This window comes from Mus caroli, unplaced genomic scaffold, assembly GCF_978045245.1.
Source record: "Mus caroli unplaced genomic scaffold, Mus_caroli_1 scaffold_18, whole genome shotgun sequence".
NCBI classification, from domain to species: domain Eukaryota; kingdom Metazoa; phylum Chordata; class Mammalia; order Rodentia; family Muridae; genus Mus; species Mus caroli.
In genome coordinates, this window is record NW_028227273.1 from 57,743,046 (window position 1) to 57,769,389 (window position 26,344).

General features: G+C 46.9%; 1 protein-coding gene and 1 long non-coding RNA gene across 6 annotated transcripts in view; one reads left to right on the forward strand and one right to left on the reverse strand.

Moving 5' to 3' along the window:
- LOC147000431 (uncharacterized) overlaps window positions 1–26,344 on the reverse strand; it is a 44,388-nt gene that overhangs the window by 12,125 nt on the left and 5,919 nt on the right. The gene's annotated exons all lie outside the window — the stretch shown is intronic.
- Window positions 12,998–22,379, forward strand: LOC110283690 (class I histocompatibility antigen, Non-RT1.A alpha-1 chain-like). 5 transcript variants are annotated; one of them, XM_021149115.3, is made up of 6 exons: window positions 13,033–13,325; window positions 16,838–17,134; window positions 18,705–18,977; window positions 19,282–19,557; window positions 19,661–19,797; window positions 20,468–22,379. In XM_021149115.3, exons 1-6 carry the CDS (start codon window positions 13,274–13,276, stop codon window positions 20,519–20,521), a joined length of 1,089 nt encoding a protein of 362 aa, XP_021004774.1. In that variant the 5' UTR covers window positions 13,033–13,273; the 3' UTR covers window positions 20,522–22,379. The 5 variants fall into 5 exon arrangements, with proteins under 5 accessions (XP_029327346.1, XP_029327344.1, XP_029327345.1 ...); XM_029471484.2 differs by lacking the exon at window positions 20,468–22,379 and having other exon boundaries at window positions 13,013–13,325; window positions 16,868–17,134; window positions 19,661–20,455; XM_029471485.2 differs by lacking the exon at window positions 20,468–22,379 and having other exon boundaries at window positions 13,023–13,325; window positions 16,950–17,134; window positions 19,661–20,455.

A 26,344-nucleotide genomic window follows, 5' to 3' on the forward strand; every position in this document is an offset into this window, starting at 1 on the left:
AAGAGAATTCATCTTTGGCACACATATGGCAAAGAAGAAAGAGGAGGAGAGAACTTGAGTTTAGTCGCTCATTAGCCTGGGAGGACTGAAGACAGACTTTACAGGAGAAAAATGAAATAATGTGTCAAACTAACCCTTTACCCAGCAGGTGCTGGGCAGTGCCTCCCACATGCACTTCAGTTTTAGGCAAAGGTTCGAGGGAGTAATGTAAGGAGCTCTAAGTCCTGCCTCTGGGACCTTGTAGCCAGCTGTCATCCACGATTCCGAAAATGAGATCTGGAGATAGTGTGCTGTTATGTAAGAGGAGAGCTGGCAATATCCAGATATTGCCACACCCCCAGCCTCCTCCACTTTCAGTTTCCTGTTCCTGGCCTTGGGCTTTTTTCCCCTCATAGGCTGACAGGAGACTTGCCATATCCAATTAGACCATTAGCCTTGATAATTCTCTCTTTATTAGGAATTATTTTGCCTCATACTGATCCCCAGAACCACACATGGAAGGAGAGAACCAATTCCCTAAAATTGTCCTCTGATCTCTGCACACATTTATGCCATGCATGCAACCACACAGAGATATACACAAAACAAATACTTTTTTAAAAAGACAAAACAATGCTGCTCCCACCCCGGAAATAAATCTTGAGCAGGACCCCTTGCTGTACAAGTTTTAGACATCTATCCCCTCCCTCCACCCCGACCTCCATCCTCCGCCCCTTTAAAGGACTGAAACATCACCAATCACAGGTTTAAAGGGTTTAATAACGTTGTCAACCCCTTAGCTCCTGTTCACATTATTCAATACTCTTTTGGAATATCAGATAGACCCAGCAGTGGCCAACAGCAGAATTTCACGTTCCATAGTGTCCTGAACTGGTGTCTACCCACACAGCCCGGGAGCCGTGAACGCACTAGCGGAAGCTTGCGCCACGTGGTTCTGTAGGTAAAGTGTTTGCTTTGAAGCCTGACAGTGACCTGCCAAGCTGAAGACTTCAGCCACTGACTCCCCTGGCACTTGAACAGGCCTGGTAGGATTGGATGGAGGCTAAGACAGCCCCTACCTGTCTCCTCTCTGCCAAGGAAGGCAGGAAGGGTCCACAGCCAAGAGGCCTCTTCAAACTCTCTTTGAAGACCTGGAACGCCACCATGTAGAGATCGAAGTGTCCTCGACCTCTCCATACACGCTATAGCACACACGCAACACAACCTCCATTACCAACACAACAGTAATAAAATCAAAACAACAGCAAAAATAAATAAATAAATAAATAAAAACCTAACCAGTCACTCTTGTTCTGCAGCGGGGTAAGTTACAAGAAAGATAGTGATGGCTTCTCAAGACAAGGCCTTCAGTCAAACTCAAAGCCCACTGATATGGCTGGCCAGCTTGCTCTGGGGAACCCCATGTCCACCTCTGGAGTTTAGGGTTACATGCAGGCTGACTTGCTCATGTAGTGAGAATTTTGACTTCCTTAAAAACAAACAACTGCAGGGCGTGGTGGCACACATCTTTAATCCCAGCACTCGGGAGGCAGAGGCAGGCAGATTTCTGAGTTCGAGGCCAGCCTGGTCTACAAAGTGAGTTCCAGGACAGCCAAGGCTATACAGAGAAGCCCTGTCTCGGAAAACCAAAAGACAAACAAACAAACAAACAACAACAACAACAAAAACAACTATTATAAGAATGTGTTTTTGTTTTTAATCCCAGATGTGGGGACATGGGGCTGCTTTGAGGTAGCTGGCCATGATTTGCCTCCTACCCTAGCAGGGGCATGACTTTGCCAACTGCAGACAGTTTCTGCAATTGTGTGACGCTCGGAATCCTGGGGACTTTTCAGAGAGCGGCTTGAGATGTTGGTTGCTGTTGGCCTCGGTTTGTTAAGCAGTTGTTCACAAAGCAGAAATATGAAGAAGAAATAGAAATTCTGACTGTGAAGATCCAACTGGCCCCAGGGAGCTCAATGGCCCCAGTCAGCAGGAAGTAGACTAATGATATTGTTGCCCCTTTGCAACCCATGACTTTATTCAGGGATCTCTTTCCTTTCCTCTCCTGCCATGCACTCTGGCCGAGTCAGCTTGACAGGCTGAGGCCTGGAAGCCACTCACGAGGCAGAAAGTTTCACGGAAACTCACTCCTGGAGTCTGGCATTCTCTTTAACCCATACATTAATATTCCATTCCTGCGTTAGTCTGGTGTATGGATCCACATGTTCTCTTTTAGTATTATCCTATCATAAGTGCCTTTTAAGATTGAATTCTGACATAGCTAAAGCCTTCGCCAGTGTTCCAACAGTCATAGAAAGTCCTTGAGCAGACCATGGGAATTCAGTGACATTCAGAATTGCCTCTGGCATTACACTATCACTTAGAATAAAAGCCAAGTTGCTCCCATATACACGAATTTACAATGGTTTAGGAAGTAGATCTGGCTGTGGTTTTAGAGTATTGCATTATTCATGAGTGAGTTCCAGGACAGCCAGGGCTACACAGAGAAACCCTGTCTGGGGGGGGGGGGGGCGGGGGGGGGGGAGCACTGGCTACTCTTCTAAAGGTCCTGAGTTCAATTCCCAGCAACCACATGGTGGCTCACAACCATCTATAATGGGATCTGATGCCCTCTCATGTTTCTGAAGACAGCTACTTATATACATAAGAAAATAAATCTTTAAAAAATATATATCTAAGTACTTAAGAGTGCTTAGTTTGATCTATTTAAAGTCTCTATACAATACAAAGTCCTAAAATCACAGAAGAAAGAAAAAATATTGGGTAAAAAATGTTGAACATTTTAGTTAAATAAATTTCATAAAGGGAACCTATAGATACAGCCCAGTGGGTGAGACATCTTTTAAGTCATCCATTGCAAGCTCTCTGTCAAGTATTGTGCTCCTAAGCTCCGCAAACTGCGCTGAAATGACCTCTTTCTATGAAGCACGTCTCTAGTATTTTATTATAACCAAAAGCTGAAGGTAGACATTCATATCTAGTGATCTACTTTTGTGTTTCCATGGTCAACTAAGAGAAGATTAGCTTTTGTTTTTCTGTGCCTGGGTTATCAGATATCCTTACTGCGAAGATCAAACTGTCCCAGTAAGTGATGTCCCTAGTCAGCAGGAAGTAGTCTAACTACCGACTCCTTTCTTTCTTTTTTTTGTTTTTGTTTTTCGAGACAGGGTTTCTCTGTGAAGCCCTGGCTGTCCTGGAACTCACTCTGTAGACCAGGCTGGCCCCTAACTCAGAAATCTGCCTATCTCTGCCTCCCAAGTGCTGGGATTAAAGGCGTGCACCACCACCGCCCGGCACCTTCGCCTCCTTTCCAACCCGAGTTTATTCACTTAACATAAAGTCCTGCAGTTCCATCCAGTTTGTCAGGAACTGAAACATTCCTTTTCCTGGCAGAATGCTACTTTTTATGTATGTGCGTGGGGAGTGTATTACGTGCATGTGGGCAAGACACATGTGCACACGTGCATGCGGGAAGACATGGTCTGTCTTCTTACATTACTCTAGACCTCATTTTCTGAGGCAGTGTCTTTCCTTGAACCTGGAGCTCCTCAATTCAGTTCCTCTGGCTTGCCAGCAAGCTCTGGTAAGCTTTGGTAAACTCCGGTAAACTCCAGCATGAGACCCCCTCCCATATGTCTACCTGTGCACTCATCTTGCAGTGCTGGGGATGTGAACTCAGGTCCAGGTCCCTATGCTTGCATGGCAGGCACTCCACTTGCTGAACCATCTCTTGGGACCTGCCATGTCTCTTGACCGTAACTGGGTTCGGCAGTAGTTATATCTAGTTTGGGCAACAGCCATGTTGCCTCCCACGATGGCTACAGTAATTTACATTCTTATTTCCCTACATCCTTGCCGGTGGATTTTTTTCGTTATTGCTGTTGCTAGTTAGCATTCTGACTACACTGTGGTCACTTGGTGTGGGTGCAGTATGTGCCCCCAACTGCTGCACCATCTCTCCAATCCCACCACATGTTTTACTGAGACAAGGTCTCATCTGTATCCTACCCTGCTCTGGAACTCAGTATGTATCCCAGGCTGGACTAGAACTCATGGCAAACCTCTTGCTTCAGCCTCCTGAGTACTGGATTAGTTAGGGCAGTCCCTAGTCCTGCAGGTCTCAGTACCACGTAAGGAAGCTACAGAGACAAGCATTGACAAGCCTGGTAGAATAGGGATTTCCTGCCATGGATGCAGTACAAAGCCTGGTCATTGAGCAGCTGCGACTGAGAGGACCACCGCATACTAGTAACTGCTGCTCTGACTGACTGTGAGGCAAAGATTCACAGATTATCAGAGGAAACCAACAGTGAGGACACTTTACCCTGAAGAAAGGATGAAAGAGAGGACATGCTGCCTGGAGGGCAGGACGAATTCTGTACTTAAAATTTAAAGCACCAAGAAGAAAAAAAAAAAAGCCAGGCAGTGGTGGCGCACACCTTTAATTCCAGCACTTGGGAGGCAGAGACAGGTAGATTTCTGAGTTTGAGGCCAGCCTGGTCTACAAAGTGAATTCCAGAACAGCCAGGGCTATACAGAGAAACCCTGTCTTGAAAAAAAGCAAAAAAAAAAAAAAAAAAAAGCAAACTGTAGTCTGTGTGTGCGCACACACAAGTGCTACATCCACTCCAGTAGTGACAAGCGCTATAGGCCCCGAAAACCTGGGTGCTGTCCCGAGGCGAAAAGTTCACGGAAACTTAGTCTCCTGGAATAGTGGCATCCTGTATAAAGAATGCTCCAATGTCCTTGCTTTAGTTGGTAAACAGATCTGTGTGCTTTCCCTTAATATTGCTTTATTACAAGTGCCCCTAAGGATTGATATTTTGACATATAGCTAAATTAGATTCTAGGCAGTCCTTGATCCGACCTTGGGCATGGATAGCCAAGTCACTGCCCTACACAGAAATGTACCATTATCTAGGAAGAAGGAAGTTTGTGACTAAAGAGGAACCAGAGTATATACTTAGAACTATAGATAGCTGAGTTACACCCATACACAAACAAGTATTTACAATGGCCTAGGGGGAAGGTGGACTATACAATGGACTAGAGTAGGAACTATGGCAAGGGCACGAAGCCCTTGCCCCTGGCTTCTAAGATTAAGTGGACCTTAGGTGGAGCTGTTTTTGATCCCAGTTGTTAACATTGAGTTTTACCCCAGTTGGTTCCTGCCAGTTCTTCCGTGTTTGCATTCCTCTGTTTTGTGTAAGAATCCAGTAACCTCTTTGTACCTTGCTGGTGTGTCACCCAACTTCCCTATTTTCTTTGGTATAAAAAGTTTGATGCTCGATTTGACAAATTACATTCAGATCCACACTCCCTTGTGTCAAGTCTGTCAATTCCCGCCTACTCCTTGCCCACCTGCACTAGAGATTCTTTCCACGCAGACAAGGGACCAAGAGGGTCTGCGGCACTCGAGCATGCACATGCTCTTGCACGTGTGAGTTTATGTGCACCATAACTGCAGGTGCCTGTAGAGGCTAGATGAGAGCAATGGATCCCTTGACTGGAGTCACATATGGTTGGGAGCCTCCTGATGGGCATGCGCTGGGAACCAAACCTGGGTCCTCTGCAAGAGCAGTTAAGCCTTAAGCCATCTCTATCTCTCCAGCCTCTAATTAAACTTTTTCCTTTTTAAGATTTATTTATTTTATGTATGTGAGTACACTGCTGCTGTGCTTCAGACACACCCGAAGAAAGCATCAGATCTCATTACAGATGGTTGTGAGCCATCATGTGGTTGCTGGGAATTGAACTCAGGACCTCTGGAAGAGCAGTCAGTGCTCTTAACTGCTGAGCCATCTCTCCAGCCCCTAATTAAACCTTTTAATAATTTTTTTTTCTCAGCACACAAAGTAATGGATTTAGCTGCAGCGCTCCCGTGCACACATCATTCCACTTGGTTCTCTTTTACCCCATCCTTCCATCTTCACCCTCCCTGGTTGTATGTGGGACAGCTTACAGAATAAGGGCACTGAGCACTCTTGTCAGGCCATAGGCTAGGCTGGTAGCTAGCAAGCCCCAGTGATCCCCTCTCCAACACCCCCAGCACTCAAGTCACTGATGTGGCCAGAGGTAGCTGTTTACACGGGTGCTTGAGATTTGAACTCAGGTCCTCATGTTTGCACAGGGCACAAATTGCTCTTCCAGAGAACCAGACTCAATTTCCAGAATCCATATCTGGTGGCTGACAATCATCTCTGACTCCAACCCCACGGTAGCCAATGCCACATCCTTGAATGCCCACCCAAATGTGGCACACATTCACGCACACACTGTGGTGGTTTGAATATGCTTGGCCCAGGGAGTGGCACTATTAGGCAGTGTAGCCTTGTTGGAGGAAGTGTGTCACTGTGAGGGTGGGCTTTGAGACCCTTCCCCTGGCTGCCTGGAAGACAGTCTTCTGGTGCCCATCACAAGATGTAGAGCTCTCAGCTCTATCTCCAGCACCATGCCTGCTTTCACGCTGCCATGCTTCCTGCCTTGATAATAATGGACTGAACCTATGAACCTGTAAGCCAGCCCCAGCTAAATGTTATCCTTTGTAAGAGTTGCCTTGGTGTCTCTTCACAGAAATGGAAACCCTAAGACTAACATACACACACACACACACACACACAGTTAAAAATAAGACGAATCTTTTTTTCTAAAAGAAAATACCTAATGAGAAGGAAAAAGAAAGCAACAGGCACACTACGCTAGAACAGTAGATGCCTTGTCTGGAAGGCTCTTGATGCTTTAGGTAATTACACTGAAATGACCCCAGGTCCACAAAGATAAAAGTTGGCTAACTACTGAAGGAAGGTAAAATATTGTAAATTGTGAGTTGTTTAAGAGCCCACTGCCCACAAACTGAGAACAAAGCAAACAGCCCCCAGGTCTGCCAGGGCAGGGCTGTTGTTAAGGCATTCCTAAGAACATCTTAACTGTGAAGATGAAAAGAATTCAAGGACGCAGGCAAGGCTATCTTGTCTGAGTCCCCACCATTTGGCCAGAACCTCCCCCTCTGTCTATTGCCCCTTGGCGCCAGGTAAAAGTCATACATCAACTGGTTGCTATGTGAACAAAGATAAGCCCCCAGCCCACAGGAACAAAGTCCTGTTGCTCTGTAATCCTTCTGTTAATGTTTGAATAAGCCAATAGTGTGTCGCTATGCTGAATTCCACACCCCTAAGCCCCTCACCCCATAAAAACTCCTAACTTTCGAGCCTCGTGGCCGGCATCCGTTATCTCCTGTGTGAGATGCATGTCGGACCGGAGCTCCGTAATTAAACGTCCTCATGTAATTACAGCAAGAGATGGTCCTTCGTGATTTTTTGGGTGCACGCCGAATCGGGAATGGGGTGGGGGTTTCCCCACTAGGTCTAACATTTTGGAGGTCCCACCGAGATCTGCGTGACACCCAAGAACCCCGAAGGACCCCTTGGAGGTACGTTTGTTTGTGTGAGTCTTGTATGTTGTCTGTTGTCTAAGTGTGTAAGTGTGGAACCGCTGAATTTGTGTCTTGGTTTTTCAGTTCTGAGATTGTGGGTTTGAGTCCCACCTGTGTTACCAGTTCTGGTATTCTGTATTCTGGCAGCTGCCACTGTGGACCGTAAGGACCCTAGTGGCTGTGGGAGGACGATGGTCTATGGCCCCACAGTCTGCACCCCTGGAAGACGTTCCAAGGGAGACCCTGGAAGGAGTGCCCAGGGTACAGAACAGTCAGGAAGACCTGGCTGTTGCCTGGCAAAGTGAAGGAGAGAGAGTGTTCTCTCTGCCAGAGCGGGAGTGGATGTGGAATCCCACCCCCATCAGGAAAAGGAGTCGATGTGGAATCCGACCCCATCAGAAAATAGCGTTTGGCTGGTTGTATAAGTCCAGGCGTGGACGAGTGTGCTTAGATATACTGGTGTCTTTTTTTCTCTGTTGCTATCTTGTTTTTGTTTGTGGTTTTTGTCACGTGACAGACTGTGTGTGTGTGTGTGTCAACCCTTTGTCTGACTGTAGACTTGGACTGACTTTAGGACAGAATTTGTCAGTGATAGTTTAAAAAAAAAACAAAACTCAGTGCTGGTGAGCCCCGGGCTGCTCAGAAGAGCTCTGGGATGCAGAGCTGGGCTAAGAACTTCCGGCTTTGGCGGCGCAGTTAGGGCTTTGACAGCAGCAGTGGCGCTGAGGTTCTGGGTTCTGAAGGCACAGCAGCAACAGAGGCTGTCTGTGCCCCGCGAGTGAGTTGGGAGATGCTAATGGCCGCGAGTGCGGGGCGGCCCGCCGGTCCCACCTGGCGCCCTAGAGTGGCCACAATGCCTGCCAAAGCTGGGGAGGGGCCGACTACAGCCGCAGTCCCTCCTTTGGCTCCCCCCAGAGTCTACCCGCACTCCCTTGTGCCTGCCTGGCTGCTTGCTCCCTCACCATGGACAGTGCAGGGAGCACGGGGTATTTGTCAAGTGGTTAAGTCGCCCCTCATTTGGCTCCTCCCAGAGTCTGCACATGGGTGCATGCCCACACTTCCTTGTGTCCGCCTGGCTGTTCCCTCGCCGCCGCCGCCGCCAAGGGCTCAAGCCATGCGGGAAGACAGTGCAGAGAGCACCGGGTGTCTATCAAGTGGTTAAATTGCTGCCTCTGCCACCTTCCCCCTTCCCTGCCAGTGTTTGCCACTCCCAGGAGTTTGCACCACAGGTTCCCTGGTTGCTTCTCATTCCCCTGTCCCCTGCATCCTGTCTCTTGTTAACAGAGAAAAAAATTGCGTTCATTTTGAGATATCAGTGGTCTGGTGCAGCCAGATGTGAGAGCTGCACTCCCTTCTCTGCCCCAGGTGTTTTCTCTTCTCAGGCACCACCCTGAGCTGCTGGCAGTGAGTCTGTTCTAAGCTCCAGTGAGGGAGACATCCACCCACTTGGGGCTTCTTCTGTCCAAGGTAAGGAGCACCTGCGAGTCTAACTGCCAGGCTCTGATGAGGGTCTCGTCTCTGTGGGACTAGAAAGTGCCCCAACAATCTGACCGAGGTAATAGAAAGTTACAGAAGTTAAGAGAAGGACAGGGTAAGTCAGTAAAAAAGTTAGCATAAGTCGATAAGAAAGTGCAGAGGAAGAGAAACAAAAGAAGGATAGAGGTCTGCAAAGAAGAGCTGAGAACAAACCTTCAGCAGACTCAGAAGAGATAGGTTAACAGTGAGGAGAGGTAAAAATAGAGATGAAGGAAATTAGAGAGGTCTGAAATGAGAGATACTCTGAATGAAAAATATTTAAAAGAGGAACCAATAAAATGAGACTGACAAAGACAGAGACCAGAGTCACTATCAGAGATGTGCTGTGAGACAGAAAGATAAACCAGGGTAGTCGAACTATGAGAAAAGATAAGTGACAGAATATAGATGTAATAATTAGATAACATTCAAAGTAAGCAAAGACAAGGAAGAGGAACAAAAAGATATATATATATATAGAGAGAGAGACATTATATGAGATCTCTATTACAGTTAGGAAACAGGAGCAAAGAGAGGTAAATGACAAAGACTAGAACCTAGCAAAGTGACACTTGCTAATAATGCTAGCACTTAGAAATGATCTGTAAGAAATAGGGAGCCAGAAAATTTTTAAAAAAAGATAAGAAAAATGAAATGCTGGCCACAAAAGTCAGGGAAACTAGAAAACTTAGTACCTGGCAACAAAAGAAAGCTTTTGGCTAAAGATCAAAGTGTTTACTGTTAAAAAAGAGCACTGGGTGAGAGACTGCCCTAACAAAAAGAAGAGGAGCCCCCCTCATGACCAAACCCTTCACCTGTTCGTGGCTAAAAGTAAAGAGATAGCAAAAGGGGTGCTAACACAGAAGCTGAGTCCTTAGAAGAGGCCGGTGACCTACCTGTTGAAGCAGCTAAAAAAGAGACTGTGTTTCATATTCCTCCACCGACCAGTGCAAAGCAAGTTTAAAAAGTTCCTGGACACTGCGGGCCTTTGCAGACTGTGGATTTCAGGTTTTGCTAAATTAAAGAGATAAACAGCCCTTCGTATAAAAAATAAAGAACAACCTTGGATGGCCTTAGATGCTATTGAGACTGCCCTAATGTTGTCCCCAACTTTGGGACTCCTAGATGTGACTGAGAACAAAGATATTGCCAAAGAGGTTCTTACTCAGAGATTGGGACCCTGGAAAAGACCGGTGGCATACTCCAGGTAAAAATTAAACCTGGTGACTGTAAGATGGCTTGCTTGTCTGCACATAGTGGCTTCTGGTCAAGGACACAGATAAATTGACTCTGAGACAAAACTTGGCACATGCCCTAAAAAGTGTGGTTCAGCCCCCTTGACCGATGGCTGACTAACGCTCTTGAAAACATTATCCAACCGTTCCCCTGACTGATGGACACATTATCAGAGCTTTTTGTTGACTGAACGAGTGACCTTCGCTCCCCCTGCTAACCTGCTGAGACTTCACCTACTCATCACTGCTCTGACATTCTGGCAGAAGAAACTGATACTCAAAATGATCTGAAGGATCAGATCAGCCTTGGCCTGAGAGTTTGAACTGGTACACAGATGGCAGTAGCCTCACGGTTGAAGGTAAGCGGAAGGCGGGGACAGCAGTGCAGCGGTGGACAGAAAGCAAGTGATCTAGGCCAGCAGCCTCCCTAAAGGGACTTCAGCCCAGAAAGCTGAACTTGTGGCTTTGATACAAGCTCTATAAATGACAAAAGAGAAGTCTACACTGACAGCAGGTATGCATTTGCCACTGTATGGAACAATATACAGACAAAGAGAGCTGTTGACATCTGCAGAAAAAGACCTAAGACGCTGTGGCAAAAAAAAAAAAAAAAAAATCAGATGGCAGATCTAACCGCCAAACAGGCATCCCAAAGAGCAATGATCCTGGCAGTCTGAAGACTATCAAGTTATAGACAAATTAAGACTGGTAAAAAAAAACCCTGTATAAAATAGTAAAAACTAAAAGAAGAAAACTAGTCCTCCCTTGGAAAGACAGACCTGACATCAACTGGGAAATAGACTTTACTGAGAAAAATATGTGTATGAATATCTTCTGGTTTTTGTGAACGTTCTCAAAATGGATAAAAGCTTTTCCCTGTAAAAATGAGACTGCTCACATAGTCATCAAGAAGATTATTAAAGAAAAATTTTCCAAGGTTCGGAGTGCCAAAAGCAATAGTGTCAGATAATGGCCCTGCCTTTGTTGCCCAGGTAAGTCAGGGTGTGGCCAAGTATTTAGAGGTCACATGAAAATTACATTGTGTGTATAGACCTCAGAGCTCAGGACAGATAGAAAAATAAATTAGTTTAAAACTCTAAGACAGACCTTGACAAAATTAATCGTAGAGACTGGCACAGACTTGGTGTTCCTTCCCTATGCCCTATTTAAACGTACTAGAAATACTCCCTCTTGATTCAGTCTTACTCTTTTTAAGATCCTTTATGGGGCTCCTATGCCCATCACTGTCTAAAATGATGTGTTTAAACCTATGTTGTTATAATAATGATCTGTATGCTAAGTTAAAAGGCTTGCAGGTGGTACAGAAAGAAGTCTGGTCACAACTGGCTACAGTGAACGAGCTGGGTACCCCAAGAACATCTCACCAGTTCCAGCCAGAGATCTGATCTCCATGCACCTACATTATGTCCAGACCCTCAAGCCTCACTAAAAGGGTTCCTGCCTAGTTCTGTTTACTAATCCTTCTTATTCTGTTTTTGTTCCCATGTTAAAATAGAGTAAATGCAGTATTCTCCGCACAGTGATATGGACTTCTGAAATTCTAAGATTAGAATTACTTAGTAGGGGCTGGTGAGATGGCTCAGTGGGTAAGAGCACCCGACTGCTCTTCCGAAGGTCCAGAGTTCAAATCCCAGCAACCACATGGTGGCTCACAACCATCCGCAGTGAGATTTGGCGCCCTCTTCTGGAGTGTCTGAAGACAGCTACAGTGTACTTACATATAATAAATAAATAAATCTTTAAAAAAAAAAAAAGAATTACTTAGTAGAAGAAGAGGGGAATGAAGGAAGGTAAAATATTGTAAATTGTGAGTTGTTTAAGAGCCCACTGCCCAGGCCTGGGACTGAGAACAAAGCAGAACAGCCCCCAGGCCTGCCAGGGCAGGGCTGTTGTTAAGGCATTCCTAAGAACATCTTAACTGTGAAGATGAAAAGAATTCAAGGACGCAGGCAAGGCTATCTTGTCTGAGTCCCCACCATTTGGCCAGAACCTCCCCCTCTGTCTATTGCCCCTTGGCGCCAGGTAAAAGTCATACATCAACTGGTTGCTATGTGAACAAAGATAAGCCCCCAGCCCACAGGAACAAAGTCCTGTTGCTCTGTAATCCTTCTGTTAATGTTTAAATAAGCCAATAGTGTGTCGCTATGCTGAACTCCACACCCCTAAGCCCCTCACCCCATAAAAACTCCTAACTTTCGAGCCTCGTGGCCGGCATCCGTTATCTCCTGTGTGAGATGCATGTCGGACCGGAGCTCCGTAATTAAACGTCCTCATGTAATTACAGCAAGAGATGGTCCTTCGTGATTTTTTGGGTGCACGCTGAATCGGGAATGGGGTGGGGGTTTCCCCACTAGGTCTAACACTACCGGGCAGTAGAAAAGTGCTACAGGGCTGGTGAGATGGCTCAGTGGGTAAGAGCACCCGACTGATCTTCCGAAGGTCCGGAGTTCAAATCCCAGCAACCACATGGTGGCTCACAACCATCCGTAACGAGATCTGACACCGTCTTCTGGAGTGTCTGAAGACAGCTACAGTGTACTTACATATAATAAATAAATAGTTAAAAAAAAAAAAAAGAAAAGAAAGAAAAGTGCTACAGTTTCGGTTTTGACTTCCCAGCTTCAACACTTCCCCCCCACCATGAAGAGCCCCACCCCCACCCCTCCCCCCTCACCCCCCCTACCCCGCAGGAAAGCTCTGAAGTCTGACAGACTGACAGTAGGGGAGCTGAAGTCTAACACTCAGTTAACTGCCACAAAGGCCAAAGTAAACAAGCTGAAACTGCTGGAAAAGAGTCAGAAATGTCATACAGAGGGCTCACTCCCCCTAGGGGCACTAGCCTGCAAGCCAGCAGACCCATATCCAGAAAAGAAGGCCCTCATCCTAGTGGGAAGCTCTGCAGGAACCCCTGAAAAAAGAAACACCCCAAAAGCTTGAAACTGAATCAGCCTTATCTGTTAACAAGCTCCACCCCCACCCACACCCCACTGGTTTCTGCAGGCAGTTGCGACTTCTCTAAAGTCTAGTTTCTCAGGACAGTGGAACCTTAAAGCTTGATCCTGACACCATGTGGGCTCTTATCTTCTGGCTTCTGAGTCACCCCCAGGACGGCGGAGCCTGTAAGTAGGGTTGTGTGCTGGGTAAATTTAAGACCAGAAAACCTCCAACCAGGAACCTTGGGCCATTTTGTAGACCAGGCTGGCCTTGAACTCAAAGGAGTTGGGATTAAAGGCATGCACCACCAAAACAGCCCTTTCCTTACATTCTAATGTGGTTTTGAGTATTTGCTTGTATGTGTGCATAACATGCCAGAGGTCAGGAGAGGGCATGAAGCTCCCTCCAGCTGGTGCTCAGAACTATACCACAGTCTTCTGGAAGAACAGTAAGTGCTCTTAACAGCTGGGCTGTCTCCCTACTTCTGCGAACTGCATGTTTACTGATAAAGTATACACTGTGCACACTGTTGTTGAAGAAGTATTAAAAAAGTATAGCAAAGTAAAAACAAAATTCGAGGCTTTTGGGCCCAGGCTTGGGAGTGTAGCCTTTGTGGCTTAGTGCTCCAGGTACTGGTCATAAAACAGATAGCGACATTCCTCCACCTACCCTCTTCCTGGGTTCAATTCAAAGAATGGCACCCTGACCATTACTGGAACCTGCAATGCAAATGTGCTATCTTTAGGGGCTCTTAGATTGTTAGGGGCTCTTAGAAACTGTCTTGAGAGATAACCTGACACTTGTGACTTTATACTTCCTTGTGACTCTTAACTGGTATTTTTGGTATTTTCCAACAACACCCTCCCCACCTCCATGAATTGTGGTTTCTTCCTTTAAATACCCCCTTACTCAGCTACTCGGGGCGCCATGGTCCTCTACCCCTGCGTGGTGTATGACCATGGGCCCGAGAACGCTCTCGAATAAAAATCCTCTTGCAGTTGCAGCAAGATCGTTTCTTGTGGGTGATTTTGGGGTGTCGCCTCTCCTGAGTCAGAACATGAGGGAGTCCTCACGTTGTGGGTCTTTCATTGTGTAAATTTATCCATATGCATGTTTGTGTGTGCTCATGTGTAGCCTGCAACCCATAGTATAGCCCACATGTGGAGGTCAGAGGACAACCTAATTTGGATCAGGTCTCCTTCCACCATATGGGTGGCAGCAGGTGCCTTTACTCGATGAGCAGTCTGTCTCCCTGGCATCATCATTTGTTAAAGTCCTAGTTCTTTCTGCCAGCCCCATGCTCCCGGACATAAGATTCAGGCTCAAATTATATTTACAAATACCTTGGCCATATAGCTAGGCTCTACTCTGACTAGATTATAACTAAAAATACCCATTTATTTTAAGCTGCATTTTGCCACGTGGCTGATTACTTGTGGTCAGGTACCACGTGTCCATGTGTCTGTCTCCTCACCTTTTTTCAGGCTCCTCTCTCTCCCTGACTCCTTCTCTCCCAGAATTCTTTCTCCTCCCAATGCCCCACCTTTATTTCCTGCTTAAGCCATAGGCTTTTAAATTGACAGGTAAGGCATCCACAATACACAAGATGATCTCTCTACAGTCATTATCATCATCATTAATAATTATTATTGTGATATAGGATTCTATTTATGTGACCCTCAAATTCATTATCCTCCTGCCTCACGCATACATGTATAATTATATATTTCTGCTAGCTGGTTATAATGGTTGATTTCGTGTGTCAATTTGACTAGAACACAATATTCAGTTGAAATGGAGCTGGGTATGGCATCTCACACCCATGATCCTGTGATCATCTGGAAGACTGAGAAGGAAGATTACTGAGTTCTAGGCAACCCTCCACCCAACCCCAGAAAAATAACTACTGTAGATATTTCAGGATGTGAGTGGCTTCCTCATCCTCCTAAACAGGGACCACTCAGGGCAACCTGGAAATCCTGCCTGGCTGTGTATCCACTGATAAAGACAAAAGCCAGGAGACGGAGGCTGAGGACTTGAAAGGCAGGCAGATCTCTCTGAGTCAAGGGCAGCCTGGTCTACAGAGTGAGTTCCAGGACAGCCAAGGCTCCTCACAAAACAAAACAGCAACAACAACAACAACAAAAAAATTGCAGTTCAATACACACTAGAATTTGATACAACACAATGAATTCTTATTTGGCTATAAAATGAAATTCCATGCCCTTTTTAAGCAAAATTAAATTATGATATTGGGAGAGATGGATACAACTGAAAGAAGCAAGCCTCAGAAAGACAAATATCACATCTTCTTGTCTCTGGAACTCCAGTTTACAATTATTATTATTTTGTATGTGCTGGGTATAATGGTGCACACCTGTGATCCCAGCATTTGGGAGGTGCAGGCAGAAAGATCAGAAGTTCAAGGCCAGCCTCAGCTACATGAGACCCTGTCTCAAAAATAAAGATTAAAAAACAAACATATTTTAAAGGGGGGGGGGCTGGAGAGATGACTCAACAGTTAAGAGCACTAACTGATCTTCTGAAGGTCGAGTTCAAATCCCAGCAACCACATGGTGGCTTACAACCATCTGTAATGAGATCGGATGCCCTAGTCTGGAGTGTCTGAAGACAGCTACAGTGTACTTACATGTAATAAATAAATAAATCTTTAAAAAAAACATAAAATTATACAGGCATGTGTATATGTGCTTTTAAATATATGGGAGGACTGCAAAACAAAATGGAAACATGGAAGAGATCTTAGAGGAGGCAGGTGATGATACAGAACATGTGATAAGACAAGCAGCAGAGCCGGGTTTAACTAGGAAAGAAATGGAAGCAGCTGGAGGAGGGTGAGGAGTATGGGACAGAGCAGTGAGAGGAAGAGCACAAGGTAGAAAGTCTAATGGCAGAGGCCACTGAGGTAGTTTTCTGGTATCAAAGTCTAATGGCAGAGGCTGCAGAGGGGGTCCAAATGGTAACAGAGTCTAATGGCAGAGGCTGCAGAGGGGGTCCAAATGGTAACAGAGTCTAATGGCAGAGGCTGCAGAGGGGGTCCAAATGGTAACAGAGTCTAATGGCAGAGGCTGCAGAAGTGGTCCAAATGGTAACAGAGTCTAATGGCAGAGGCTGCAGAGGTGGTCCAAATGGTAGCAGAGTCTAATGGCAGAGACAGCAGAAGTGGTTCAGCTCCCTGCACCCCCAGCACTTAGAATACAAAATAACCCTGTACCAAGCATAATGCACATATGCAAATATGATAAGATGAAACCCATTACTTTGTATCCTAACTTCTTTAATTAACCAAAAACAAAATCAAAACTCTGATACGAGAGAGCGAGTTACTGCAGCTTCATCTATGCGCGACACACAGACAGTGCCCTTGAGGGGCCAAAAGGCATCAGATCCCCTGGAGCTGGAGGTACAGATGGTTGGGAGAGGACACGTGGATGCTGGGAATTGAACTCAGGTCCTCTGTAAGAGTGACCAATGCTCTTAACCACTGAGCCATCTCTCCAGCCCCTTACGCGCACACTTTGTTGGTTCTCTGAATTATCCCAGTGCACAGTATGGAATCCGATTCTCTTGGCTGGTGGGTTGTTATGAAGTGTTCTCACTTATGTTTGCGTGCCCTGTCTCTTCTAGAGCTGGGCCCTCACTCGGTACCTCACACTAAATCCTATTCTAACCTCAGGGTCCCACTCTCTGCATTACTGTTACTCAGCTGTGACTGAGCCGGGCCCGGGAGTTCCTTCATTTTCCGCCAGTGGCTTCTTAGATAACCAGCCCTTCATCCACTACGACAGCAGGAGCAGGAAGGCAAAGCCTTGTGCTGACTGGCTGAGGGAAAATGCACAGTACTTCACTCACGAGACGGAGGTTTTCACCAATCGGATGAAGATTTTCCAGTTGAGCCTGAGAAACATTCAGCAATACTACAACAGCTCTGGTACCCAGAGTCAGAGAGCAGATGGCTTCCACCAGCAAGCAGGTATGTGCCAGGGATTGGAGGCAGGAAACAACTTAGCTGCCTCACCTAGTCCCTCAGTGCCCTGACAGCAGACTGTCCCTTGAGAACAGGCTGGCCACATCTGCTCCCAGAGCTCAGAGTCTATTTGACATTCACCTGTCAAATGAGTCACAGATGTACACACAGTGTGCATCTTTTCAGAGGCAGGAACCAGCCATCATAAGTAACCCTTTGCCTTCAAAGTGCTTACAACTTCTATGGGAAGGCACTCAGATGTCTGAAGACCCTTGTGACCCTGAGGCCAGCGCCTCTTTGAAACCCAAATGAGACGCACAAACATTTACCTTCCCTGACTGAAGCACGCAGAGGAGACACCCAATGCCAGCGAGTTTCAAAACTGAGATGAAACTTATATGCATCTATGAGGAATACAGAAGACAGGCACAGTGATTCACACTGTAATTCCTCCCAGCACTGGGCAGGCTGAGGCAGGAGGGTTGCCTCAAAGTCAAGGCCAGTTTGGGCTACACATAGTGAATTCCAGGCCAGCCTGAGCTAAAGCATAATATCTTGATATCTTGTCTCAGAGAGAGGGAGAGGAAGAGAGAGATTTTTCACATGACCAGCAGTCACGGTACAGCCACGTGCATGGGAGGACTCAGCAGAATGAGCTCAGAAAACAGATTTTAGACAAAAGGATTTTTAGCAAATATTCCCCACTACTCAGCACAACTGAAACAAGTCTGAGACAGGCCATTAGGCCAGTGTGGATGAGGTTGCTGATCCTAAAACCATCAGAGATCCCACAAGAGTGGCCATGCAAGTGGTCACGCCTTCCGAAAGCCACAGTGTGGAAGAAGAGACACATACAGCCCCGTTAGCAAGTGATGGTTAAAGAGCTTGGACCTGAAGCCCGTGGGGTAGAGGAGGACCTAAGCCAGCCAGGCAGTCAGTTATACTGGACTTTGAAATTTGTTACAGAATTCTTCATCATAAAGCCTATTCTCTTGGTGGTTAGTGGTTGGTCTGGTTCAGTTTGGGTTTTTTTGTTTTGTTTTGTTTTGTTTTATTTTGTTTGTTTCAAGACAGGGACTCAAGGAGCCCAAGCTGGCCCCTAATTCACATGACCTTCTGCCTGCATCTCCCCTGCACCTGACAAATCAGGGCTTGCATTCTCTAGAACCTCGAGGAGAAATATTGAACATGGTGTGTCCTTTGCCACCATGCTCCTGCGCTGTGCTCTGCTCCTGGAAGGTTACTCCTGGACTTCGGGGACTGCTTGCACAGGAGTCCTGTGGTCATGCTCTGGGCTTGTGACTTGTGCGCAAGATGAACAGAGCCACAGAGGGTGAAGAGCCTGTGTAATGACACAGCAAAGCCCAAGTTCTAGCTCCCTGTCCAATGCTCCCTGACAGAGCTCACAGTACTTCCAAGGTATCAGTGGAAAGCCAGACTAGGAGTGTGAACAGCCGCCCTCTAAGGAAAACCCAAGGAATCTGGGGAGCAGTGCTAGGGCAGCAGGGACCATGATGGAGAGGCCTGGGAAACACATCTGTGGGGTCACTGACATGCCTGTCCCGGGGGCTTCTAGGCCCTCACACCCTCCAGTTCACATACGGCTGTGAGATGCGGGACAACAGGACCACAGGGCACTGGCAGTATGGCTACGATGGCAGGGATTACCTGACCTTGGACTTGGACTCTATGCAATATATAGCAGCCACCTTCATTGCTGACTACACCAAGCGCAAGTGGCAAAACAATGAGTACTGGCTGGAGAAAGAGAAGACCTACTTGGAGAAGGAGTGCATCCTATGGCTGCAGAGATACTTAACCATGGGAGGAGAGAACTTTACACGAACTGGTAATGACCTCCTCCAAGCCCAGCCCTCCTCCCTGGGGCCAGCAGGGTAAAAGCTCACTCTGTAGTTGGTAGGGAGCTCCGACAGCCACTCCGGCACAGTAATGTAGGCTATCTGGGTGGGTTCAGTGTGCTGGAGGTAGTTTCCCACAAGCAGATGTGAACTCTTTTGAGTCTCCTAGACCGTGGTCACCTACCACCTCTGAGATCTCTACTCTCTAAATGTGTCCCAAGGGTACTTGGGTGTGTTTCCTACTTCTGCCTTTTCTACTGGAGACACCTGCGTCTCTCTGTCTGTCTACGGCAGACCCGCCAAAGACAATAGTGACTCATCAGCTCAAACCTGAAAGAGACGTCACCCTAAGGTGCTGGGCCCTGGGCTTCTACCCTGCTGACATCACCCTGACCTGGCAGTTGAATGGGGAGGAGCTGACCCAGGACATGGAGCTTGTGGAGACCAGGCCTGCAGGGGATGGAACCTTCCAGAAGTGGGCATCTGTGGTGGTGCCTTCTGGAGAGGAGCAGAGATACACATGCCATGTACAACATGAGGCACTAACCCAGCCCCTTGTTCTGAAATGGGGTAAGGAGAATAGGGGCACAGAGCCTATTCCCAAGGGATGCAGAAGCCCTTCTGGAGAATCTTCCCAGAGCCAGGGCCCTCCATCTTTCTTTTCCCTTCCCAGAGCCTCTTCAGCTCACCACACCCACGACAGGAGTATGTGCTAGGGGAAGATGTCGTCCTCAAGCAACCTTGCTGAGTGTCCTTGCATTTCCTTTATTTGGCATAGTACTGTTTGGACTTATCTGCTACAGAACTCAGGTAGGAAAGGAGGTCTGGGTGTCCTGTGTTGGAAGAAGGGTCAAAAGTCAAGTTGTAAACTCTTGTCATAGGGCCAATATGGTGACTTTCTGTGGTATAGCAAAGGCTGGAGGGCTGGTAGGCTGAGAAACTGCAGGTGAGAGGAGCTAGAGACTATATTACACCACCGAGGCCATCCCAGGCACTCAGACGCCAAGGACAACTGCTGGGATGGCTGCTTCCAGCCTCCAGGATCTCTCCCTGAGCATGGATGCCCCCTCGTCTGAATGCAGTTCCAGGAGCATCACCCGTGAGACCCAAAAAGTCCCAAAGCACCTTCAAAGTGAGCCTGCTTCTCAGGGAATAAAATGTCTCAAGGCTCGCCTCCCTCAATGCCTGAAATTCTTATAAGAGATTAGTGGAAATTAGCCAGGCTCTCAAGTGCACCAGTGAATCTGAGACAGCATGTAACAGAAACTCTGTGTGTGTGTGTGTGTGTGTGTGTGTGTGTGTGTGTGTGTGTGTGGTGTGTATGGCTGATTGGCTATGTGACTATAGGGGTCTGTATGAGAATTATGGCCTTTTCCATGAATATGTACATTTCTGTACATAGCATGTATGTGCATATATACATGTTTTGCTCTCTGATATCCTCACAGTTAACTTTATACTGGTTGCTCCCACCCTACAGGTCAGAAGAAAGAACTGGCCTGCTCCATCTGTTCCTGAAGAAGAGAGGCTCTAGGACAGGACCCAGGGACAAGGGTCTAATGTAAATATTTTACAGCCCAAAGCAGGCCTGGCCGTGATCCTCAGAGGACACAGGTTTCAGTGAAGAGCCTGGCCTACGCTTGCTTTTAGAGCTGTATAATGCTTGCTGCTCTAAGCTAAAGAAAGGCACAACTAAGAACTGGCATTGCTGCTGACCCTGGTCCTTTCTGCTGACTCGGGCTGAGGCTTGGCTGTGTCCGCTAGGTAGTGCCACTGCTGCTGATCTGTGTTTGTTATCCTGACTCTACCTAGCTGGACTGCTGGTGTAACCGTGAAGAATTTGTGAGTGGATTGAACTGCTACTGCTAACCTGTATGGGGTAGTGAACCATGAGAGAAAGCCTGATAAGGCCGAGCTGGGTTTGGATTTGGGAAGCCATGGAAGGTAGGGATTTGGAAGACTCTGTTGCTAAATACGATCTGAACTCTACGACCTGGGCCGAGAAGTTTCCGTGGAGAAGAATTTCTCCGTAGGTGGCCTACAGACTGTTTTTGCAGTATTTCGGTGAGGTGAAGAATGTGGCTGCTTTTGGCCATTGTCCGAAGAATTTGTCTGAGGCTAAGGTGAAGAGTCTCAGATTATTAGCACTGACAAAGAAGTCTCTCGGAAAAAGCCCAGCAGAGACTTTGTTCTTTGGTTAAGACTCATGAAGAGCAACAAGCATGGTAAGCTGAGAAAGGAAAAACACAAAGTATACAGTTCAAGTACTAAAGGGGCACCAGGAAGTGAAATGGAGCCTAGGATTCATCCTAGGCTCTAGGAGATAACAGATTAAGGGATTTGGGGCAAGATCCTACCCAGCTAAATTTAGATCCAGGCAAGGTGGTACAAGCCTTTAATCCCAGGAGACAAAGACAAAACAGATCTCTAAATTCAAGGCCAGCCTAGGACAAAGCAGGTTCTAGGTGAAGAAAAGCTTAAATCCAGGCATGGTGGTACATGCCTCTAATCCCAGCATTACAGGAGACAGAGCCATGAAGATCTCTGAGTTCAAAGTGAATCTACAGAGCAAGTTCCAGGGAAGCCAAGCTTAGGCACAACAGGAGTTGGAAAATAGAAAGCTGGTAATAGAATAAAGGGGAGGGGGAGAGGGGGGGAAGGGATGTTCCAGCCCCAGAAAGCAGCAGAACACCATGTGGCTCTGGCTTTAGAGGGAAAAATAGAAGAGAACCCTGGGACAACTGATGCTGGTAGCTGGTACTAAGAAATTAGTAGTGATTAAGAAGGACTAGCAGCCAGGCATGGTGGTGCATGCCTTTAATCCCAGCACTTGGAGGCAGAGGCAGGTGGATTTCTGAGTATGAGACCAGCCTGGTCTACAGAATGAGTTCCAGGACAGCCAGGGCTACACAGAGAAACCCTGTCTCAAAAAAAAAAAAAAAAAGAGAGAAAGACTGAGGTGAAATCTGACAAGTGTTTTCTGGGAACACAAAAAGCTGTGTTGCAAAGAGAGCCAAGGTTCTACATTATGCTGCAGCTATACTTGGAAATGTGTTAATGAAAGGAAATAAAACTTGAGACCTGTGATTCATGTAATGTATGTCAAATAGCCCAAAGAGTTGTTTGTGAGCTTTGAAACCTGGGGCTGAGAACATAGCAGAACAGACCAGGACATGCCCGGGCAAGCCCATCGCCTCCCTATCTCCCACCCCTCTGACCTCAGGCTGCTGATGTTTAAATGGACCAATCATGTGAAACCGCGCCAATTCCTCCCCCAGCCCCACTCCTTTTCTATAAAAACCCCTAGCTTCCAAGCCTCGTGGTCGAATCCACTGTCTCCTGTGTGAGATACGTTTCGACCCGGAGCTCCGCCATTAAAATACCTCGTGTTGTTACATCAAGGCGTTGTGTTCTATTCGTGATTCTTGGGTGCACGCTGAATCGGGAGTTGGGTGGGGGTTTCCCCACTAGGTTCTTTCATTAAGAGTTACCCCAGGTGGTACTGGCTTTAAAGGAATGAAGGCATCATGAAGAACAGCCGAGGCTTGGCACTGTGAGAGGCCATGGAAGGACACAGGTGATGGTGCAGCCTCAGTTGCAGTTGATAGCCAGGACTGAAGGGGTCATGCAAAGGATTTGAGGCTTGGCACCATGAAGAGAACCTATGAGAGGCTACTGGTGAGGCCTAGTTGCAGGGGAGACCCCAGCACATTGGAGATGCCGGCACCATGAGATGACTACCAAGAACAGCAGCAGCAGTAAACGGTCTGTTCATTCTGGAAGGTTTAAACACTTTTTTTTTTTTTTTTTTTTGGTTTTTCGAGACAGGGTTTCTCTGTATAGCCCTGGCTGTCCTGAACTCACTCTGTAGACCAGGCTGGCCTCGAACTCAGAAATCCGCCTGCCTCTGCCTCCCGAGTACTGGGATTAAAGGCGTGCGCCACCACGCCCGGCGGTTTAAACACTTTTTATGGAACTGGTTGGGCTTTTATGAGTGTGCAGCTTTAAAAAACACTCTAACTGTGTGTGCTGTGTTTCTGTGCCCTTCCCAGCCTTGAGCAGGCCGAACAGCTCTTGAGTGCTTGCCACATTGTTTTTTATTTATATTAAATACTTATTTATTATATTTAAGTACGCCGTAGTTGTCTTCAGACACTCCAGAAGAGGGTGTCAGATCTCGTTAAGGATGGTTGTGGGCCACCGTGTGTGGTTGCTGGGATTTAAACTCAGGACCTTTGGAAGAGCAGTTGGTGCTCTCATCCACTGAGCCATCTCACCAGCCCGCACATGCAATTTCTTACAGGAACTTAGAAGAATAGACTGCCCGTTGAGCTTGCTTTGCAACATAATCCAGCTGAAACAAAGGATGGGTCTGTGGACTCTCCCTGAATATTAAACTTGGAGCCCTGAACTGGAGAGATGGCTCAGCTGTTAAGAGCACTGACTGCTTTTCCCAAGGTCCTGAGTTCAAATTCCCAGCAACCACAGGATGGCTCACGACCATCTGTACAGCTACAGTGTACTCACATGCATAAAATAAATAATCTTAAAAAAAAACTTGGAGCCTTGATCAGAGTCTTGCCTTCATCCTTCTCTTGCCCTCCCCCAACCCCCGTCCTTTTCATTTCCAGGCCCCCTTTCAGGGAAAACCCAGTCCATCCCATGGCCGCTGGACAGCTACATGTTTCCAGCTTCAGAATGGAATTGGCATCATGTCTGGGTGGCTCTGAAAGTCCTTAGCTTGAGACACTGTCCTCCACCCCCAACGCTAACAGCTTAGTATGTTCTCTGATCCGAACCTCTTCTCTCTCAAATACTGGGTAGCCTGCCTCTTCTGTCCTTTTTTAAAGACCTCTCCAACACAGCACATACATTTCCTTAGGAGAGGCATATGCAATTAGTGTTATTCTGTTTGCAGGCACCACTCAGGGGTCTGCGACGTTACCAGACTGTTTCTGTGGTAAAGCACCAAGACCAAGGTAGCTTATCAAAGGAAGCTTTTAATTTGGGATCCGTGGTTCCAGAGAGCTAGGAGTCCACAGCCATCATAGAGGCAGGCAGGCTTCCTGCCTGAGCAGTATCAATCACCATGCCTGGCTTGATGCAGGTTTTAAGTTTCACCAAACCTTATTGCCACCAACCTTGTGAATATGAATTGGACCCCCTAGCTACCCAAAAGAGCTACCTGGGAATGGAGTGGGTGAGCTTTTGAAACCTCCAAGTCTGCCCCCCACCCCAGTGATACACCGCCTCCAGCAAGGCCACGCCCTCCACTCTTTCCCAAACAATTCCACCAAGTTCAGACCAAGTCTTCAAATACATGAGCCTATAGAGGGCATTCTCATTCAAACCACCACAGGACGCAAGGGATGGGCTTATCTGGGTGGGCAAGGAGATACAGGAAGAAGCCATTGCAAGCCCAGAGAACAGCATCAGATCTTGCTACTGCCTTGGAATCTTAGTCATGGGCGGGGTAGGTGGGTGGGGGATGACTAACTAGAATTTTGTGGTGAGGATCAGGCTTATCACAGTGGCCCACACAGCCAGCTTGTTAGAAACTGACACATCCGGAAACTATGCTAAGCACAGTTGAGGGGGAGAGGGGCGGAAGACTTCTGTGAAGACCCATGCCTATTCCAAACCAATTTCCCCCAAAAAATAGCCTAGACAGAAAGCCACCAAAGAGAACTCTGCCTCCCAAGTGCTGGGATTAAACGTGCATGCCACCACCGCCTGACCAAAGAGAACTCTTAAGAAGTGTGGGAGGGATGCTGAAGTATGGCTCACCACAGTTGATGGTTTCTGGCGGGGCGTGGGACAGGAAGGACTCAGTTCTAAAGAGCAGACTTAGAACTTATGCTCCAATGAGCATAGACATAACACAAATTGAACCTTTTTTTTATCTTTTTTTTTTTTTTTTGGTTTTTTCGAGACAGGGTTTCTCTGTGTAGCCCTGGCTGTCCTGGCACTCACTTTTGTAGACCAGGCTGGCCTCTAACTCAGAAATCCGCCTGCCTCTGCCTCCCGAGTGCTGGGACTAAAGGCATGCGCCACCACGCCCGGCTCCTTTTTTTATCTTTATGTTTACTTTCCTTTGGAGAGTCACATGGGTGGGAAGCATGGAAGGACTGGGAAGTGAGTCTGATAGGGGTGCATGATGTAAAAATCCCAGAGAATCAATAAAAATGTTTTAAGAAAGAGACAAATAAAACAAAACAAACAAAAAACAACAACAACAACAAAGAGAAGAGAAGAGAAGAGAAGAGAAGAGAAGAGAAGAGAAGAGAAGAGAAGAGAAGAGAAGAGAAGAGAAGGAAACTATGCCAAGACCTTTAAAGAGGCTGGGAAAGCCACCTGCTCTGACCAAGCCCCAGTGTGGAATTCCCCACCCTAGCAAGCAGTCCCGGATGTGGTAGAAACGACAAAGTGAACTTGGCAGAGATGACAAGATTCAAGCTCTTGCTGGGTGTGGTGGCGCACACCTTTAGCCCCAGCACTAGGGAGGCACAGGCAAGCGGAGGATTTCTGAGTTCGAGGCCAGCCTGGTCTACAGAGTGAGTTCCAAGACAGCCAGAGCTACACAGAGAAACCCTGTCTCGAAAAACCACACACACACACACACACACACACACACACACACAAGACTCAAGCTCTTGCGTGGTATTGTTATGCCCTGGGTCCAAAGGAAACCCAGATGAGTCCAAAAATTGCAAAGTCCACTGCAACTCGCAAAAGAGTCTTTTATTTCCAAGTTTGAACTCGGATCGCCATGAAGCAGGAGGGAGGGGGGGTTAATGGGTGTTTGTTCAAGGACTACTTTTATGGCCAGTCAGAGCTGTCTGTGACCCGACCTCTGTTTACCTTTTACTTTTTCCATTGTCTCCCTTGAGCTTGTTATTTCTCTAAGGTCTCAAGGACAGGCAGTTTTGCTGCTTATCAGCAGGAGAGTTGAGTGCCATTCTAATGCTAGGGGAGGGGGACAGAGGATGGGAGCCTCTGGCAGGGAGCACAGAGGCAAACTGTACAACACTGTATAGTCTCTCTAGTATCAGTAATTTGGGAGTTACAACAGTATATGGTATGCATAAAGGCCAGAGGATAAAGAAGAAACTAATAAAAATCTTTAGTATACATGCATGTATTTAGTGAGTGAGTGAGTGTGTGTGTGTACATGTGAGGGTCACGGGACAGCTTGTGGGAGTCAGTTCTCACATGCTGTCTGGGGATCAAACTCAAGTCATTGAGCTTGGCAACACGCCCTGTACCCAAGGAGCCTTCTCTCAAGCCCCAATAAACATCTTTGAATTCTTATTTTTTTTTTTTTTACTTTTTTTTGTTTGTTTGTTTTGTTTTTTTT